At 40.3% G+C, this 20,197-nt stretch overlaps 1 protein-coding gene across 14 annotated transcripts in view; it reads left to right on the forward strand.

Moving 5' to 3' along the window:
- The window catches only part of EYA4 (EYA transcriptional coactivator and phosphatase 4), a 211,549-nt gene that overhangs the window by 129,104 nt on the left and 62,248 nt on the right, over positions 1–20,197 (forward strand). For 12 of the 14 annotated variants that reach the window (XM_043542948.1, XM_043542952.1, XM_043542942.1 and 9 more), the window contains one exon: positions 10,691–10,815. In XM_043542948.1, coding sequence (XP_043398883.1) covers positions 10,691–10,815 — 125 coding nt within the window. Of the gene's footprint in view, positions 1–5,433; positions 5,574–10,690; positions 10,816–20,197 lie in introns of those variants that run through there. The other 2 variants (XM_043542950.1, XM_043542949.1) reach the window with 2 other exon arrangements.

Here is a 20,197-nt window from a genome sequence, read left to right on the forward strand (position 1 = left end):
CACTCTTGGAGTTGCACATTTTATAAGCTATACTCTCTTGTTGGTTGGTCTGCTTGGCTATCCCACAAAGGGAGCAAGAAAATCTTCTCTGTTGTGCTGGGCAGCACCACTGCCACGTTTATAATTACAACTTTTCTTTTACTTAGTGAACTGTTCTGTCGGAAAATACAGTCTGCAACAGATGGTTTTCTGGTTTTGCTTTTTGGTTTTCTGGTTTTGCTTTTTAAGTTTTCTGTGAAGAAAAATTTAGGAACAGAAACAGAACAGCGTAGTTCAGAGATTCTTATAATGTGGGTTAAATCTTAATAGAGAGATTGCCTCATCGACGCCTCCTGTGCACAATGGCATAACATAATTTGGACAACTATAGCAACAGTTTGTGAACCAGTAAACTTTGTTGAAATTGACTTCTGCTTAAAGAAAGAAAATAGGTCTGTGGTGATGATGCCACTCTGGAGAGCTGTTTACTGACCATTAATGGGTGAGGATTTACTTTTTGATTGATCTTTCTTTATGTCTGCCCCCTTCCGTACTTTTTAAAAATCAAATCGTACGAAAGCTGTTGATTTGATATCCATAACTCTTTTCATTTCACCTGGCCTGTTTGAATTTCAAAATCTTAAAAGGGGAATACACCTTATTTAGTGTTTATTAAAGTACCATACTTTTAATTAATAGTTCAGTGTTGTGAGCTCTTGAAAATTTGTTAGGAAGAGGGCAGGTACTATCTTTTGAGCAGAGGAATAAATCCTAAAATTATATTTTAAGTAATCCTATTTATTCTTAGGGCTGTAAGAGTTTCAACAGTTTTTATCATAAAGTTGAATGGATTTTGAGCCAAGAAATGGCAATGTTGGTTCATGAAGCCCAGCAAATGTAATCACAGTGACAAGGAGTTCTCTCTCTTGCTTTTCTCCCTTCCCTCACAGTCTATTTTTTGCCCTTGTGGCATCACATTACAGCAAAGCATAGGAGAAGTAATTCAGACTCCATGCCAGCTTCTCTGACCTTCTTGGATAATCCAAATATACTTGTGCCATAGACAACTTTAAATAATAAATGTGTTCAGTTTCAATTACTTCCTACTATTACTTCCAATAAGTGGATTCTTAGTGGAATTTGTATATTAAAACAGGGTTAGCCCTTTTATGTATATTTACACGAAAGTACATATTTGGATTTGGATCTTTCTTCAAAGTTTGGTTTGGATATCCAGTTAAGAAAAACATTCTCTGCTGGTTCCCATTTTTCGGTGTGCTGGTTACTGGTTGATATTTCACATTATAGTCCGACACATTTCAGCTACTATATTTGTCAATCTACTCTAGGTACTAAAGTAACATTTAATATCCCAACATTTTTTCAAATCTCCTGTTAACCACCTTGCTATATCCTGGTCAGACGTCGTAAAATGGACTCAATGGGCAACAGAAAAGAAAAGAGCAGAGTGATCCCAAAATGTCTTTGATCTAAAGAGAAACCATTCAGGAATATAGAAATCAGATGTCATAGCATTTTCTTTTTATTATTTTAACATCTTTGTCTCTAGCTTGTTTCATGAATATGTATTTTAAATAATTTTTTTTAATTTCTGGGTTCAATTTTTTTATATTTTTTTATTTTTCTTAGAAAGTAGGCAGTGAACGGTTGAATTAAGTCAAGGTAATGTATTGTATACTTGGGCTTTTTTTACACACTACTTAATCAGATCACCATTCTTCATTGTCCTCCACTTCGGATGGCAGTCAGGGGATCCAGATGACAATCTGTGGAAGATATTCTTCCAGAGGCAGCATCTGGCTCCTTGGCAGATTCCTCAAGCACTTCTACTAATGGGTTTGGATTTGCCCATGGGTCTTTTATGTGGTTACATTGCAGATGGGCTGTCTGCACAGCTTTGTCCCTTTTGAATGCATTTTTTAAAAAACTTTCATCCCACTTTTAGATATTTACACACTCTTTTCCAATTGATATGATTCTTTATGACTCTCGTAAGATCCCTCTGCTTGATTCTTTATGTAAGAAATCCCAAAACTTTCCATATATCTAAACGTGCACCTTGAGTTGTGTTTGCGATTCTGGATTAACTTCTCATTGCCAAGTGATATAATTCAGCACAATCTGAATCTTTATTATTGTCAGATTTCTTTGGGAATGACCCTACACTATCACTTTTAGAGCAGAGTAACTTTACCTCCCCTTGAAGCATGAAATATACTTGCCTTCCACTAGCCTTCCCCCTTTGAAAGCCTATGTTCAAATCTGGATTTGGTTATAAGTGAAAATGAGTATGGTGGGCTCAACCTGCCCCTTAGAGGAGCCTTGTCTGCTGCTTAGCAGAGTCCTGGACTAGAGTAGCAAAGTTGTTGCAAGTGCTGACTTCCTCCAGGGATCAAAGTGGCATTAGTTTTGTCTGTGTCTGTCACCTTCTCATCATGACTGCCCTCATTATCTTTGCTTCCTGGGCTCACATTCCAGTAGGAAAAATTCATATAGATGGAAATGAAATCCCAAATAAGCATCCCACCACTATCCTTTGACATTTATGTAGCAGTTCCTGCAAATGGCTCAGCAGATATTTTCTGGATTGATATAAACAAATTGCCAGACTGATGGTGACCTCACAACAGCAATTACTGCTTGGAGTGAGTGATGTTATCCTTCAAAAGCCCACCCTCGAAGACTGGGACAGAATCTTTAATATCTTTTATTCTTTTCCTGCCTAGGTACCTCCAAGATTCTCTCTTCTTCCAACAGTGGTGCATTTGGTGGCCGAAACAAAAAAAAAAAAAAAAAAAACCTGAGGAAAAATATTGTTTCAGGTTGAATGAAACTTTTTTTTTACCCAAAATATTTTTCTTTGGTTTAGTTAGTTTGTTTGTTTGTTGCATTTTGGGTGTGTTTTACCCCTTTAAAACAAAATTTAAAACAAATCTAGCTAAATTTCTAAATAAAATATTTTGAAATGAAAAGTCAAAATATTTTGTTTAGAAAATATCTTAGCAACTATTTTGATTTTTTTTTTTAACATTTTATATACGGCTGAAACTATTAGACAAATCCATGGATAGCTGCAGTCTCCTGAAAGTCTTCGCATTTTTGGGCGAATAAACTGTTTGACAGAAAAAAATTCTCCCAACTCTACTGGTATACTCTTTGACAGAGTTAGATAACTTAGACATTGTAGTGCTCAGTGTTCCCATCTGTAATTATTATTATTATTATTTGTATTACCATAACATGACTATAAATTCTTTAGTGCTTCTTACCACAAACCAGGTGCTAGTCCTGACACGGTTTAAGAGATACAGTATGAAGGAGAATGAAGAGTTGGGCCCTTGTTAGCGTTCAGTATTATTACTTGTTTTTTCCTCTCAGGTGGACAGCCAGAACTGACACTGTGCTGTCAGTGGTTGTGCTTTTGGTGTATAGTGCCAGGGTGACAGTAAACAGAACAATAGCGGAGTTAATATCATGCCCTTCTATTTCGATTTGAGAAATGATGAAGGAGAAGAAACTGCGCTGAGCCTGCAAGAGAAAAACAAAGTCACTTCAATGGAGAAAACTTTGTGTTATCAGTTTTACTGTTCCTTCGTTGGATTTTGCAGTAGCTTGAGGCTTGGTTGGTTTAAGATTTAGGGCATGGCTACACTGGAAACTTCGAAGCGCTGTCGCGGGAGCGCTCCCATGGCAGCGCTTTGAAGTGCGAGTGTGGTCGCGCGTGAGCGCTGGGAGAGAGCTCTCCCAGTGCTCCTGGTAATCCAGCTCCACCTCCCAGCGCTCGGAGCCTGTTTACACTAGCGCTTTAAAGCGTCTGACTTGCTGTGCTCAGGGGGGTGATTTTTCACACCCCTGAGCCAGCACGTGAGAGTGCTATAAAATGTAAGTGTAGCCAAGCCCTTAAACTGGAGTTATATCAGTATCTTGAGCCACAACAAAACACGGCACACACAGTGAATGTTCAGTAAGAAAACCCATGTTTATTTCCTTTAATTTCTTTATTTTTTTTATTGATATGCTAATTTGGTTTAGGACTTGTTGCTCATGATAGTGTACTAAAACAAAGAGAGAGAAATCCATTTCCTGTATAGAGTTATTCATAGATTGTTCTAACTGGCATATTCTGTACCAAGTCACCCTTGTAAAAAAATCACAGAGATAGCCACCCAGGAAATCAAAGTACCTGCAAAAGCAAATGTTCCTGTTAGTCTAGGAATAATATAATGACTGGGAATGTAATACATTAAAGTATCATTTTTAGGCTTCATCGTCATAACGTACTCTACTTCTGGCAACCTATGATATAATAAATATATATTTTTCCCCCACAAAGATCTTTATTTTTGAGTAAAGGCTGCTAAATAGCACATCCTAACAGCATAAATGATAAAAACAAGGAAATAAATATTAAGTCCCACAATATCCCATCTGCACTGAGTGGGTCAGTTTTCCTTTATCAGCTTCAACTTTCTCCCTTCCACTCTCCAGAGTCCACATATATCCGCCCTCACTTAGGCCAGGTTTATTGTCTGGAATTTTCATGTACTTTGATTCATAAAGGTTTGGTGTGGTTTTCATAAATTACATTGTACATGGGTTATATGCAAATGTGTAAGTGAGGTTTGGTGTGAGATAAGTTTTTTTTTGTAACGTTTAGGTAAAGTTATATGAATGGGTTGTCTGTATCGTTAGTGATCATTAGACATTTAGGTAGAAGTTACAGAACTGAAGTCTGCGTGTCTGTGTGGATATGGATGTGTTATATTTTTTTCCAGAGTGAAAGCATTGTGTTGGTTGTTCAGAATAAAGATGAAGAGATATAAGTTGTTATCTTTGCTCACCAGGCACATACTCAGAGCACAGCTGGAAAATGTTGACAAAAAAATGAAAGTTTGATGAAAAACAGAAACAAAAAAATTTGTTTCTGTTTTTCATCTAAATTGAGCCTCTGGTTAGAGAGCTGGGCTGGCAGCATTAGGAAACGGAAGTAGTTGACAGATCTGAGCAGCTCTATCAGCTAGCCTTCTAGTCACTCAAAATGATCATTTTAAATGAAGGGAAACTCGTTCTTTAATTTTTGAAGTTCAAAAGCAGACTATGTCTGAAATATTATCAGATTGTATTTTTGTGGGAGAGAAGTTTGGAATTTGAGGGAACTCTTGTTCTAGATAGAGGAATATAAGAAACATAATAAAATCTTTAAAAATCGAGCATTTTAAAATGTTTCTTTAGCAAAAGTTAGTAAAGATTTTTATTAAAAAAATATGTAGAGAAATCAGTTGTCTTCTAGGGAGTTATTGTGATAAATTTAGAGAATAAAGTAAATTATTTAAGTGTGAAACAGAGTCCTCCTTTAAGTTCACTTAACTTTGGAATTGCTACCAGTGTTACCTGGTATAGAGTTTGTGCTTGCAGAGCATTTTATTTAGAGAAAGTGTTTTATTTATTTAGCTTTAATTTTAAAGTATTTTATTTAGGAAATAATGTGGTTTGTTTTCTGTTTTCCTGTATAGTTTCATGGTTGATCTGTATGTGCTTCAGAACTGGCTGATAGAAAGTAGGTTTATGTGCAGGTATGTTTAAAAAAAAAAAGTTTTAGCCATTTAAATGAACACGTTAAAGAAGACACAGTTAGGGTTAATGTGGTGTTTTCCTGGAAGTCATGAACACCACTCGAGTGTTCTGAGTTGGAGAAGGCCCAAAGCTTGCTCTAGTTCTACCCTATTTAACTTGTCAATTTAAATAGGTAATACTTTTCTAAAATGGCTAATATATGTATTCCAGGTGTCTGAATTATTCTATTTTTAACTCATTTAAAATTTTGCAAATAAATGTTTTTGCTGTGGAAAAAAGTGGCAAGAATGAACTTATAGTTGTACTGAGAGAAAAAAATGGGAATGTTAACAAAAGGATACGCCAAAGGTTTTAACTTACTATTTATAATATATTAAAAGCAGAAAACTCCTATATTTAACCAAATGTGATCATTGCCAAGTCAAGCATTCAGAAGTTAAGAAATGCCACAGGTAGAGGTTCCCATACAGTCTTATTTTGGCCCCTTTGTGAATATATGTTGTGATAGTTTTGCTTAAAATCATATAAAAGGTCTGTGGCAGAGTCAGAAATACAACCCTGCTCCACTGCTTTAAAACCACAAGATAATAGCCTGTGCACTGAATGAGGCATGGGTCCTATACAATAAATAGTGTTTGATCACATAATTAAACCTGTGCCATACTATACATGCAGAAGAGGACCAAATTAAAATTTCATGGTCATCCTTAATGCTGGCATTTCCTAATTTTTGGGGTGTTCAATTTTGCAACATTCTCATGCTTTAAATTTAATTGCCTAGGTTTTTTTAAAAGCAAACTATAGTAACAGAAATTTCTAGTGTTGACTTCAGAAGAGAGTGTGGTCTGGTGGGTACAGATGAAATAGCCACAGACATAGTTTTGTCACATTCATTCGTTTTGCAAAGGCTGCCAGCTCTGGATGAGTCTTGGGTCTGCCATATTAGCAACAGGGTTCTATTCCCAGCTCTGCCTGAAGTGACCTTGTGTGACCTCTCTGTTACCGTTACTGTCAAATGGGAGGAATGATAGTTGCTTGCATCTTAAGTTAGGAGCATGAGTCCTTGCTCATTGTAAAGGTTGTGAAGTGCACAGAATGGTGGAAGAGCTAAGATTAGGAATCACAGTTCTTTCTAAAGGCTGCTGCTGCTGGGTTCCTAGAGCTCAAGCTCACTGTGGGCTGGGAGCATGCTCAATGCAGATGCAATGTTTAGAGATTTTAGCAGCAACCCTCTAAAAACCTCTGTTGCGCATGTGCAAATGCCAGTTTTCATAGGCTTATAGCTAGCCAAACCTGTTTTTTTTCTGGGGCAGTAGAAGATACCTCTAACCCCATCCTATATTTCAAGTTTCTGGTCCAAACCATGGTGGTGCTAATGCTCTTAAAAAAAAATAAATACAATAAAGGTCAGAAAAGTTATAACAGTAAAACTATCTATTCATTCTTCACACTTATTCTCTGAAAACAGCGAATCCATTTTTGCTGGGCTGGTACAAAAAAAATTCAGGCAGAGTCTAAGCATGGAAAACGTAAGCTCAGATGGTTGAAAGTGTGGCAAAGTTATAAGCAATTGAAAGTAAGTGTTTATAATGAAAAATGTTAGGCATCTTTAACAATAGACATCACTCTGCCTAAAATGAAAGAAACACTTTTTTCCACTAGAAAGCAGGCTATAGTAAACAAACATGTATGTTTAGAAACACTAATTTGTACTTCAGACTTCACTCATCTTTTCTGTTAGTACAAGAAAAACATATTGAGCCCAACCGTGCTCTTGCTAAAGTCGATAGCAGAAATCTACAAAGCATTTAATTTGAAAAAAATTCATCAAGATGTTGGAATAATTTCATCTTTTTTAGAAAATTTGTTTAGAACCTCTTACCTGTTTTCATTACCTAATATGCAGTAGGTTTCTTGTACCTTAGCTGAGATTCTTTTTTTAAGTTAATGGTGAGCAGAATGTCTTGAGAAAGGTGAATTAAAATCCATCCCACAAGAAGTAAAATCTAAATTTAAGGTACCATACCTTGGAAGTATTTAAAGGTGCTGCTTGCTTGCTTGCTTTATTGGGGGCAAAGCCATTGTGGATAAATACAAATATATGTAAATAGTTTTATGAAATAATTTTAAACCTTATTGAGACTCAACAAGCACAGTGGCACCAACCTAGAGTACATCTTTTTTTCATCCAAACACAATTCCTATTCATGCATTGATCTTTTTAACACAATACTTTTAAAGCATATTGGTAAAATATGGAGTTATATACTCTTCTATACGATAGATGACATAAATAGGTGGAATCACAACCACATATTGTGGTATAGAAGAGGGATGATCTGTTTATATTCTCTGGTAAACAAAAAAAAAGCTGATAAGATAATTGTTTTCTGTTTAAATAACCCTGATTCATAGCAGAAGTAAAAGGTGTTTGGAAACTTTAAATTATGATATTTGGGGAAGTTTATTATTTTGCATTCTGGAATATTACGTGTGTGGGTGTGGGTGTAAGAGAAGAGTAGAGTTTTTACCCTGACTAGAAAGAGGGAACAACTACTGTTTGTTTCTAAGCTGGAAGCATCCATCAGGTATCTCCAAGCTGGTCATTTTTGAGCAGGAAATCATGACATTGCTTTAGTGAACACATGGGGAGAATTAAACTGTATATGCAATGAAATACCAGTTGTTTATCTTGGGTACCCTCTTGCTTTCTTAAACACATACAAGATGGAAACACAGACTTTCTTTAACCTTTAGCTGCATAGCTTCACTGTACAGAAAACTGCTAAACAAAACCTGACAGAACAGTAAATCATTTATGTTCATTTTATTTCATCACTGATCACATTTCCCGTAGACAATAAACGTAATGCTCTGTTGACAGATGTATGGAAATGGATATGCAGTTAGATGATGAAATCTGGGTCAAGACCATTTAAATCTAAGTTTATGCCTTTGCATTATTGAATATTAGTATAAATTTTGTACATGCTGGTGCGTGACCTTCTCCCTACACTTATAAGATTCCCACTACTCATCCAGACCATTGCTGGGGAGAGTATCCTGCCGAAAGAACTCTGGTGCATAGAGGGCTCATCTCAAATACTCATTGAAGTCACTGAGATTCTTTCTATTGGCTTTCAGGGGCTTCGGGGAAGGACCTTAATACATTGCCCCAGTTGTGATGTGATGTTTCCCAAAATGGGAAAATGAAGGGCTTTCAGGTCTCATATATAACCCTATGCCTTGGGACAAACGTATCTGAAGTAACTAGAATGTTCATCAAGTTATTTCTACTATTAGGAGCACAAAATTAGACTCCCCTCTGAGAGACAAGACCGGTTCAAACAATGCAGGTTTTTTCCCTAGAGCATGCAGGAGATTAGCATGGGGGACAGAAAGCTACAAAGGGAAATTTTCAATGATTACATGAGGGACTAGACAAAAATTGACACAACTGTCCCCTGCTCCTCCTGCCCCAAATAACAATTTAAATAGGAACAGGAGCTCCTATTAAACTGCCTCTTATACTCCATCTCCCTCACAGCCATCCTCACTCCTTTACAGAACAGGAAAATTGAAATCCCAATGAGATGCAAGATAATCTCTCTATTGGCCTGGGTAGAAGACACATGGTAAATTATTTTTCTTTTGCCGCTGGCCTGGCAACTATGTGTACGGTAAAGATGTTTGGGGGGCTGGGGAGAAGATCCATGTAATTAATTTGCAAATTGAGAAAGGAAAAGTAGCACACGCACTGCAAAGAGGATTGCAGTTGCCAGTCTAGCGTGGACTCTCTCCCTGCATACCTGGAGGCATTCTGTTTGTGTTGTGAGTGAGGCAGCATGCCTCTTAGACCTATCACTGGTGGAGAACCGTCTCCCTCCCCTTGACTTGGCTGTGACATTAAAAGTCGTGGAGGGGCTCTAAATTTGATTGAAATATCTAAATCAGAGATACCATGTTTTGGAAATCATGACTTTCTAGGCTATATGGAAATAACATGGAATGAAAAAAATACATAAAATCTAACCAAACAAAAATGCATAAAATAATTGGATTAAATAAGCTTCCTATAGGATATTACAAATTCATTCTTTCTGTCATCATTCTGTTCTCATTTATTAGGCACACAGTTATGACTAGTGGTTAGAATACAGAATGAGGAGTTGGGGGCTTTGGAGATTATTTTCTTAGCTCTGCCATGACTTGCTGTGTGACTATGGCCTATTCCTTTAACTTCTCCGTGTTTCGGTTTCCCCCTTTTCAAAAGAAGGATGACAATATATCTACCTAACTTATAGGTGTATTATGAGTCTTAATAAGTGTGTGTTAATTATATTGTGATACTTGTTTGAAAAGTAGAGAATATATTATTGTCTACATCTAATTATAAATAACTTATTCTTAAGTCAAGTATAGGAGGGGTAGCCATTTTAGTCTGGATCTGTAAAAGCGGCAAAGAGTCCTGGTGCCACAGGACTCTCTGCCGCTTATTTTTAAATGTGTAAAAATGATGCCAAAGACTTCAAAGAAACATACGTATTTTATTAATCTAAGTATATCTAATTGACTTCTAAAATGGAGTTATAGTTATGTTATCAAATTGTTTTTAAAAATTCCTGAACTTTGTGTGCTGCAATACATTTGCTGCTCGCTGTCAACATGTGTTAGATTTCTTTGAGTATAGCTTTCAAGTAAGAGTGGCTGATGTTTCATAAAAGTAATAATTTAAAAGTAAAAAATATGTTTTCTATGGGTATTTAACATTGAATAAGTAATTGTGGCTCACAAAAATAATAAATGAATAAATTTAAACATTTCTGATATCATCATGTAAACTACAAACTTTGGTAACAGTATTTTTGCTAATAAAGAATAGCTACAGGTTTGTTTTCCCATAAAATAATATTTTTGTCTTTTTTTAAGGTGCAAATGCTGATATTTAGATTGTAAACTCTTTAGGAAAGGAATCATATTGGGGTGCGGTGTGGGGGTACAGTGCTTTACACAACGAGAGCTCCAACCTTGATTCTAGGTATTGTTGCAATAAAAATATTTAAATGTTAATAAAATAAAATAAAATATGTCCCTGTGTTGCTTCCTTTTCTAACAGGTCTATGGAAATGCAGGATCTAACCAGTCCTCATAATCTTGTTGGAAGCAGTGATAATCCGAGTAGTTCCAAACTGGATAAATCTAATCTCAGCAGCACATCCATCACAACAAATGGAACAGGAGGTAAGTGTAAGACATCATCAATGCACAGAAAGTTGTTATATGTCCTTTTTCTATTTTTAATAAACTTTTTTAAGTTTAGCATTTCAATTTAGTGATGAGCATAAGGCAGATAGATAGACAGACAGATAGATATCAGCCCTCAGCAAAAGAGACAAACAATAGAACATTTTGAATTTGTACAGTTGTTTCCATTTAATTCTGTTCAACAACTTGAAACTGAATGAGGAAAGACATTGGGTCTGGAGACCCAGTTGTCTGCAAGTATTGAAAGTATAACATAAATAATGGTTGTACCATACCAGTCTTTCTCAAATCTTCATTGTATATTGTTCAAACCATAGAAGTCCTAGAAAGAAACCTTGTCAGGTCATCTAGTCCAGCCCCCTGCACTGTATACCAAGTATACGAAGACCATCTCTGATAGGTGTTTGTCTAACCTGTTTTTTAATGACTACTACTCATTACTTAAATTATTACTTAAGTAATTACTGCTCCATGTACCTCTATAAAGACATTGCTGAAGTTTAGATCAATCAGAGTTATGTTTCAATGCTAATAATGGATTTTGCTGCCCTTGGTCTGGTGAATAGGCTGAATGCGACACTTCACAGTGTGAGCAAGGGTGTCAGAATATGAGGTGAAATCCTGGCCCCTGTTGTGTCAATGAGTGTTGTGCCATTGATTTCAACAGAGCCAGGATTTCACCCATGGTTCTTAGATTTTGTACATTAGTGTGCACTACACTTGTATTTTAGCATTTTATACCAAAATATTGGTCATCCAGTTCTTTCTTCCCACAATATAAAAAGTTTTATTCACTTCTCTGTATGCAAAAATTCCATTAATGTCTGTGAAAATTTACATGTGAGCATGGAGGGAATAGACCCCTCTAGTGATATCTTTAAGATTCAGTATATTCACATTTAAAAACCAAATAGCAATATTCCAGAATAAGGAGGGGCTGAAACTAGACCCTTAAGAGCACTAATAATTATATGTGTATATTTTATTTAAATAAACCAGCTAGAATAGTACTCCCAAAAGCAATACCATGCAGCTAAAGACTAGGCTCAAAGTGCAAAAACACCTACTGGCATTGAAGAATATTCATGTATATTGAGCAGACATTCAGACAATGAACCATTATACTATTCCCATTCTCAGGAGACAACATGACTGTTTTAAATACTGCTGACTGGTTGCTGAGTTGCAGCACTCCCTCTTCTGCAACAAGTATGAGAGATCATGGTACAGTGCATGTGTGTGACTTTGTGGCTCCATGACTGCTGTGTTACATTTCTCTTGTTTTGTTTCATTCTTTTGTTCTGTCGTTTAGAACATTTTTATGTGATTTCCTACTTCTTAGAGTCTTTTTGCAGAGTTGGAAAACCAGAAAGAAGCAGTAACAAACATTTATTTTACCACACTTGTTAAGCCATTTCACTAGTAACAAGAATTTTAATTGTCCTAGAATGAGGTTAACTGTATACATCCTCATAATCTGATGGCATCATTTTCAGAGAGTCTGAGCACCCACAGCTCTGATTGACATCATTGGGAGCTACAGATGCTCAGCTTCCCTTGAAGCCAGATTAATGTTTTTTTCCACAGAATGTCCATTTATCTTTTTTTATTTTTAGGTACTATATTACATGCTTACCTGAGCAAAAATCAAGGTTGTAAAATGTAGCATAATTATAATTTAAAACATATATATGTTTACAAACATTTTTATGATCCTACAACCAGTTACTACCACTTATTCCTTTCCTCCCATATGTATTATTATGATTTACTTTGCTTTGTAGTAGAATCTAGGGGCCCAATTGTAGATCATGGTCGTACTGTGGTACTATAAAATATAGTATAAGATATATATATATAATATATATATAAGAAAATGATGGTCTCTGCCTCAAAGAGGTTACAATCTGAATTTAGTTTAAATGCGGATATGCATGGTAGTAACTGTTTACAGGATTGGGTTGAGAGGCACATACATGTGTTCAAAGGGGTATCAACCTAGACTTTTAAATTTGCAATTGCAATTTTGTGCACACAAAACTGTGCAACTAGATTTATACACAAATTAGTCATACTTCTGCTCAAACAAAAATGCAGGCCTTTACACTTACAAAGTATGTCATTATTGCAGAGTTAACTCAGGCTCTTACTTATGTCTGTTACCCCAACACCTCCGCCCAGCACCCACAAAGCTGTCTTTCCAACCCAGTGCTTTCATCCCGGGCTAACTGGCTTGTCTGCAGTATTGGCTAAATCATGGATGCTGCTTTCACTCAGGTTGGTAATCCTATCCACTTTGCAGTGAGGACTCCGTATAAATAGGGTGACCAGATGTCCCGATTTTATAGGGACAAGTCCTGATTTTGGGGTCTTTTTCTTATATAGGCTCCTATTACCCCTCACCCTCGTCCCGATTTTTCACATTTGCTGTCTCGTCACCCTAAGTATAAATCACTTCCTTCCTACATTTCCTGCCATGTGCACAGAAGGACAGACGAGTTCTCTCATAATTCACTGTGAAAGAATCATAGAGTGGCTCATCTTACGGCAGGACAGATCACCATGGGATATGCCCCCAGAAGTCCTCCTTATACCTGAGTGAGTGCAGCACCAGTGAGGACACAAGAACATGGGTTGGGCTTTGCAGTGTGGCTGCTCGCACCCAAGTGAGGCTAACGCAGGTGCTCAGACCCAGGTGCTGATCACCTAGGGTGGCCACTCTCACATTCCTGGAATACTGGACATTCTGGCAATTCCTGCTTGCCCCAACCAGGTTTCAGAGGGGTAGCCATGTTAGTCTGTATCAGCAAAAACAACTAGGCGTCCTTGTGGCACCTTAGAAACTAACACATGTATTTGGGCATAAGCTTTCGTGGGCTAAAATCCACTCTATCAGATGCATGGAGTGAAAAATACAATAGGCAGGTATAAATATACAGCACATGAAAAGATGGGAGTTGCCTTACCAAGTTGGGGGTCAGTGCTAATGAGGCCAATTCAATCACGGTGGATGTGGCCCATTCCCAACAGTTGACAAGAAAGTGTGAGTATCAACAGAGGGAGAATTACTTTTTGTCGTGACCCAGCCATTCCCAGTCTTTATTCAGGTCTAATTTGATGGTATCAAGTTTGCAAATTAATTCCAGCTCTGCAGTTTCTCGTTGAAGTCTGTTTTTGAAAAATATTTTGTTGAAGAATCGTGACTTTTAAATCTGTTATTGAGTGTCCAGGGAGATGGAAGTGCTCTCCTATTGGTTTTTGAATGTTACAATTCTTGATATCTGATTTGTGTCCATTTTTGTGTAGAGACTGTCTGGTTTGGCCAATGTACATGGCAGAGGGGCATTGCTGGCACATGATGGCATATATCACATTGGTAGATGTGCAGGTAAACGAGCCCCTGATGGTGTGGCTCGTGTGGTTAGGTCCTATGATGGTGTCCCTTGAATAGATATGCGGACAGAGTTGGCAACACAGTTTGTTGCAGGGATTGGTTCCTGGGGTAGTGTTTCTTTGTGTGGTGTGTAGTTGCTGGTGAGTATTTGCTTCAGGTTGTGGGGCTGTCTGTGAGCGAGGACTAGCCTGTCTCCCAAGGTCTGTCAGAGTGAGGGATCATCCTCCAGGATAGGTTATAGATCCTTGATGATGCGCTGGAGAGGTTTTAGTTGGGGGCTGTAGGTGATGGCTAGTGGCATTCTGTTACTTTCTTTGTTGGGCCTGTCCTGTAGTAGGTGTCTTTTGGGTTCCCTTCTGGCTCTGTCAGTCTGTTTCTTCACTTCCCCAGGTGGGTACTGTAGCTTTTAAGAACGTTTGATAGAGATCCTATAGGTGTTTGTCTCTGTCTGAGGTAGTGGAGCAAATGTGGTTGTATCTTAGAGCTTGGCTGTAGACAATGGATAGTGTGATGTGGTCTGGATGAAAGCTGGAGGCATGTAGGTAAGTATAGCGGTCAGTAGGTTTCTGGTATAGGGTGGTGTTTATGTGACCATTGTTTATTTGCACTGCAGTGTCCAGGAAGTGGATCTCTTGTGTGGACTGGTCCAGACTGAGGTTGATGGTGGGGTGGGGTGGAAATTGTTGAAATCCTGGTGGAATTCCTCAAGGGCCTCCTTCCCATGGGTCCAGATGATGAAGATGTCATTAATGTAGCTCAAGTAGAGTAGGGGTGTTAGGGGACGAGAGCTGAGGAAGCGTTGTTCTAAATCAGCCATAAAAATGTTGGCATATTGTGGGGCCATGCGGGTACCCATAGCAGTGCCACTGATTTGAAGGTATAAATTGTCCTCAAATGTGAAATAGTTGTGGATGAGGACAAAGTCACAAAGCTCAGCCACCAGGTCTGCCGTGACATTATCGGGGATACTGTTCCTGACGACTTGTAGTCCATCTTTGTGTGGAATGTTGGTGTAGAGAGCTTCTACAGCCATAGTGGCCAGGATGGTATTTTCTGGAAGACCACCAATGGATTGTAGTTTCCTGAGGAAGTCAGTGGTGTCTCGAAGACAGCTGGGAGTGCTGGTAGCATACAGCCTAAGGAGAGAGTCCACATAGCCAGACAATCCTGCTGTCAGGGTGCCAATTCCTGAGATGATGGGGCGTCCAGGATTCCCAGGTTTATGGATTTGGGGTATCAGATAGAATACCCCTGGTTGGGGCTCTAGGGGTGTGTCAGTGTAGATTTGTTCCTGTGCTTCTTCAGGGAGTTTCTTGAGCAGATGGTGCAGTTTCTTTTGGTACCCCTCAGTGGGATCAGATGCCCCAACCAGGGTGATCTTGTATGCATGGTGCACTCTGTTTTCAAGAGCACCCACCCCCCACCAGCTGCACATGTGGCCATGCCAGCAGGGGTGGAGCAACATGCTGTTCAAAATGGTAACTCCTATCCAATACTGCAGAAAACCACTTCTGGTTTTGTCCCACTACCAGACGGGGCAAATCTCTCAAAAAGAGAACCGTCCTGTATAAAACCGGACACGTGGCCTCCCTGTGATCACCTGATTTAACTCTGTAATGAAGACATACCCTTAGAGGCTGATTTTTGAAAGTTTGACTGAGCCAAATTTTCAAACCCTTTCTATGAAGTTGGATTTTCATGCTTTGGTCACTCGAGTTCTTTGCATTTACAGATACAGGTCAGTGTTGAGACCCACTGAAAATACAGTCCCATATGGTATCCATTTTAAGTAATGAAATCAATTTTTATTGTATATTGTATATTTTAAATATCTCAACATAATGTGTAAATTGTTCTTAGTACGCACACAAATTCCAACCATAATCTGTTATTCTGAAAGGCCCCATCCTGCAGAATATGACACACATGCTTAACTTTGCAGGTTTGGGACCAAAGTTAATAAGGTTTCAGAAAGTTGACTTTTAAAAAAAGAAGTTTGAAATGACTCTGTATATGCAAGTCAGCCACTTTAAGGTATTACAAAAATACCTTATATGTGTTCCATGGAGGAAGTGCTGTGCCAGAATAAATGGCTTACTGTGGGGGCTCGACAGCTATGTGCAACAGTAATACATTAGTCTGATTATAGAATATCTCATCTATTCTAATCTGTTATTTTAGTAGATAGAGGTGAAGGAAAAAGTACATTGCCACATACAGCTTAATTCCTAACTAAGCAGCAAGGGGGAAATCCAGTGGGCAGGTACATGCTATCCTGGGAGGTGCTCAGTCTAGTACATAGGTTCTCCTTTGAATCCCACTCACTCAGAGGGCAGTTGGATCACTAGTCCAATGCCTTTTAGATCTCTGTGTCTTGTTGGTAGGGCCTCTCTATGCAGTGTTCCCACTACCTAGCTGCATCTGTGGTTGCATAGTATTTGCTTGGCAAACTGTGTGATAGAGTATATGCCACACCTATTGAGTTATGACATTGGATGTGGATTGCTGCCCTTGGTCTATTGCCTTCATGTGTTTTCCTCACTCCCACCAATCTCAAATGTTCTGTAACTATCTTTCTCTGCCAGCCCAGTTATACTCGGTGAGGTCCCAGCTAATGATAATCTATCCCAGCATGTACCCTTCCATGGTTGCTCCTGGACTCTGTAGTGAGATGTCTTGCACTGGAGTCACAGGCTGCTTCTCCCATTCCAATCAGAGTATAGCATCCCACCCTAACTCCCACAACTGGAAAGGCTACTTGGCCATCCTGACTTTTTCCCAACCCCCTACTGCTGGTTTCGGGAGATACTTTGTGTAGCCTGTCATCTTCCATTGGTCTTTGAGCGACATCCTCACTGCCTGTCAGCTACTTCTCTCCATTATCACTGGGATCTCCCACAGCAATTTAAGGTTTTCTAGGAAAGTCCTCGGGCTTGGATGTTAGGTGAAAGGAGAGCATCAGACATCTGGTTAACGGTCTTGGACACCTCTCTGAACTGACCCTTTAAAAGATCCATACTCGCCTGTTCTCATTGGCCCTTCCTCTCCCTGATCTACGGTCACTTTCAAGTAGAGTAGAACTTCAGAGTTACGAACACCTCGGGAATGGAGGTTGTTCATAACTCTGAACAAAATGTATGATTGTTCTTTCAAAAGTTTACAACTGAACATTGACATAATACAGCTTTACTATGCAGAAGAAAAATGCTGCCTTCTAACCATCTTAATTTAAATGAAACAAGCACAGCAACAATTTCCTTACCTTGACATCTTTTTTTTAAACTTTCCCTTTATTTTTTTAGTAGTTTACGTTCAACACAGTACTGTACTGTGTAGCATTTGCTTTTTTTCCTCTCTGTTGCCTACTTGTGTACTTCCAGTTCCAGATGAGGTATGTGGTTGACCGGTCAATTCGTAACTCTGAAGTTCTACTGTACAGGGGAGGAGAACAGTAGTAGAATCTGCTGCCCATCTGATTATACCATTTTGCATTCTCAGTCCTTAAAATATAGCTTAGTGGTTAAAAAATGAAACTTTGCGGGTCATTAGTTCTTCTTGGAGTGCTTGCTCATGTTGATTCCATTCTAGGTGTGTACGTACCCACATGCACAGTCGTCAGAGACTTTTGCCTTAGTGGTATCCGTAGGGTCGGCTGTGTTGCCCCCTTGAGTGGCGCACTCATGCATCGGTGTATCAGGCGCCACCAACCCTACGCCCTCTCAGTTCCTTCTTACCACCCGTGACGTTTGGTCGGAGCACGTTGTCTTGCATTGCAAGAGTGTTAGCGGGTCTTTCAGCCCATTGTTGTGTCTCCTTTATAGTTAGTTCTTAGGTATTTAGTTTCACGATTAAGTCAAGTATTAGATAATAGTTTTAGTAGTTAGAGTCCCAGCTAGGGCTTCGCCGCAGAACGAATGCCCTGTTCCCCAGGCTTCAAGCCATGTTCATCATGTACCTGGCCAATGCCCATTAGTCACCCCCATGATAGCTGTTGGACGTGTCTGGGGGAATCACACACAAGAGACAAGTGTAGGATCTGCATAAACTTTCGCCCTTGAACGCAAAAGGAGCGGGATATCCACTTGAGGGCCATCCTCATGGAGGCTGCACTTCCTCCTGCCTCAGAGCCCTTCTGGTCGGACTCCACGCCTAGCACTTTGGCGTTGGTGCGCAGCATATTGCTGGTATCAGAACCCACCCGGCACCATTCCCCCTCGCTGGTGCCTAAGAACTGGCTGAAGCCCAAGGGCCCGTCAGCACTGCAGGACAAGGGGGAGTCAGGCAAAGTACCCGTGTTAAACCATGGCCTAGGATCCTGGCACTGCAGCCTCAGTCTCCGGGTAGAAGACTTCGGTCTCTAACACCAAGGTCGCCCCTACGAGGCACAGGATGCCCGAGTCATGATGCCGATCCCCGTACCTGCAGTACCACCAGGCCTCCCACCAGAGATCACCACAGTACATATCCCCATCACCTAGGCAGTCTCCCCCTACTCCGTCCCCCCCCCCATGGCATCGATCCCCCTTGGTGCAGGATTGTTCCTGGTCGTGGCACCGGTCTCTGACTCCCTGGTACCGCTCTTTGGGCAGGCACCATTCCTCGCCCTTTCCTTACTGTTTGCTGACAAGGGTCAGCTGACAGACTCAGGCATCTACAGTGGTCCAAGCTGGAGGGAGAGCTCAGCCCCTCACCTACGAGCCGAATCTCCAACGACCTGCAAGATGGCCCTCCCAGCCTGGCAGCAGGGGCAGTGGCCCACCCAGTGGCAGTACTGGAGCCCATGGGGCGTACCCATCATGCCACTGTTCCTCTCAGGCCGCATCGGACAAACTGCCTCCAGCCCAGCCAGCACCAGCATCAGAGCACAGTGCCATCAACAAAAGGGACAGGCAAGGCCAGGCCAGTGGCAAACCCAAAAATAAAGACACCAAGAGACTGGACTTAATTGGCAGAAAAATTTATTCAACAGCCAGCAGCAATTTTGGGTGTCTAACCATCAGGCCCCACTAGGCAGGTAAAACTCATACTTCAACTCCATCAGCAAGTTCAAGGAGGGCCTTCCACAGGACCAAGCCCAGGAGTTTGTCACCTTAGTGGACGAGGGCAAAGCAGTGGCCAGAGGCACCCTCCAGATGGCCTGGGATGCTACGGACTCGGCGGTGGTCATGAGGCGCAGCTCCTGGTTACAGTCCTCCAGGCTGTCCCAGGCGATGCAGACTGTCCTTCAAGATCTCCCATTTGAGGGAGCAGAGCTCTTCTTGGAGCTGACTGATGCACAGCTCCACAGTCTTAACGACTCCTGTGCCACCCTCCAGTCCTTGGGCCTGCACACCCAACAGGCTAGAAAGCCATTACAGCCTTCGCCTCCTCTGCCTCTGTCAAGGTTGTGGGGTGTCCCCCAGTCCACCTCCTACAGAGAAAAGGAAAAAGACAAGGGGTTTAATCGACGCCAGCCTTCATCTTTCCACTCCTCTGCCCAGCCTGGCCCTTCCAGAGACCATGGTCAGGGACTCTGATGTACGCCTTTCCCCCAGTTCTGTTGATCCACAGAGGTGGTTTAAATACTGGCCTTCAAATAAAGGCATTTGGCCCAAGCAGGCTTTTCTGCAGTTAATTCTGGACTACCTTCTGCACCTCAAGCTCCAAAGCCTGTCCCTGTCTTCCATTAAGGTCCATCTAGTTGCTAGTTCGGCTTTCTATCTGCTGCTAGAGGGCAGGTCAGTTTTTGCCCATGACATGACTTCCAGGTTCCTCAAGGGCCTCGAGCTCCTCTACCCGCACATCAGGGACCCAGTCCCTCCTAAATCTCATGTTATCCAGGCTCATGGCACCCCCCTTCAAGCCTCTGGCTTCCTGTTCTCTTCTACTCCTTTCTTGGAAGATTTGTGTTCTTGGTTGCAATAACTTCGGCCCGCAGGGTCTCTGAGATTAGGGCACTTACCTATATAGTCTTTTACAAGGACA

This window comes from Chelonia mydas, chromosome 3 (genome assembly GCF_015237465.2).
Source record: "Chelonia mydas isolate rCheMyd1 chromosome 3, rCheMyd1.pri.v2, whole genome shotgun sequence".
Lineage (NCBI taxonomy): Eukaryota > Metazoa > Chordata > Testudines > Cheloniidae > Chelonia > Chelonia mydas.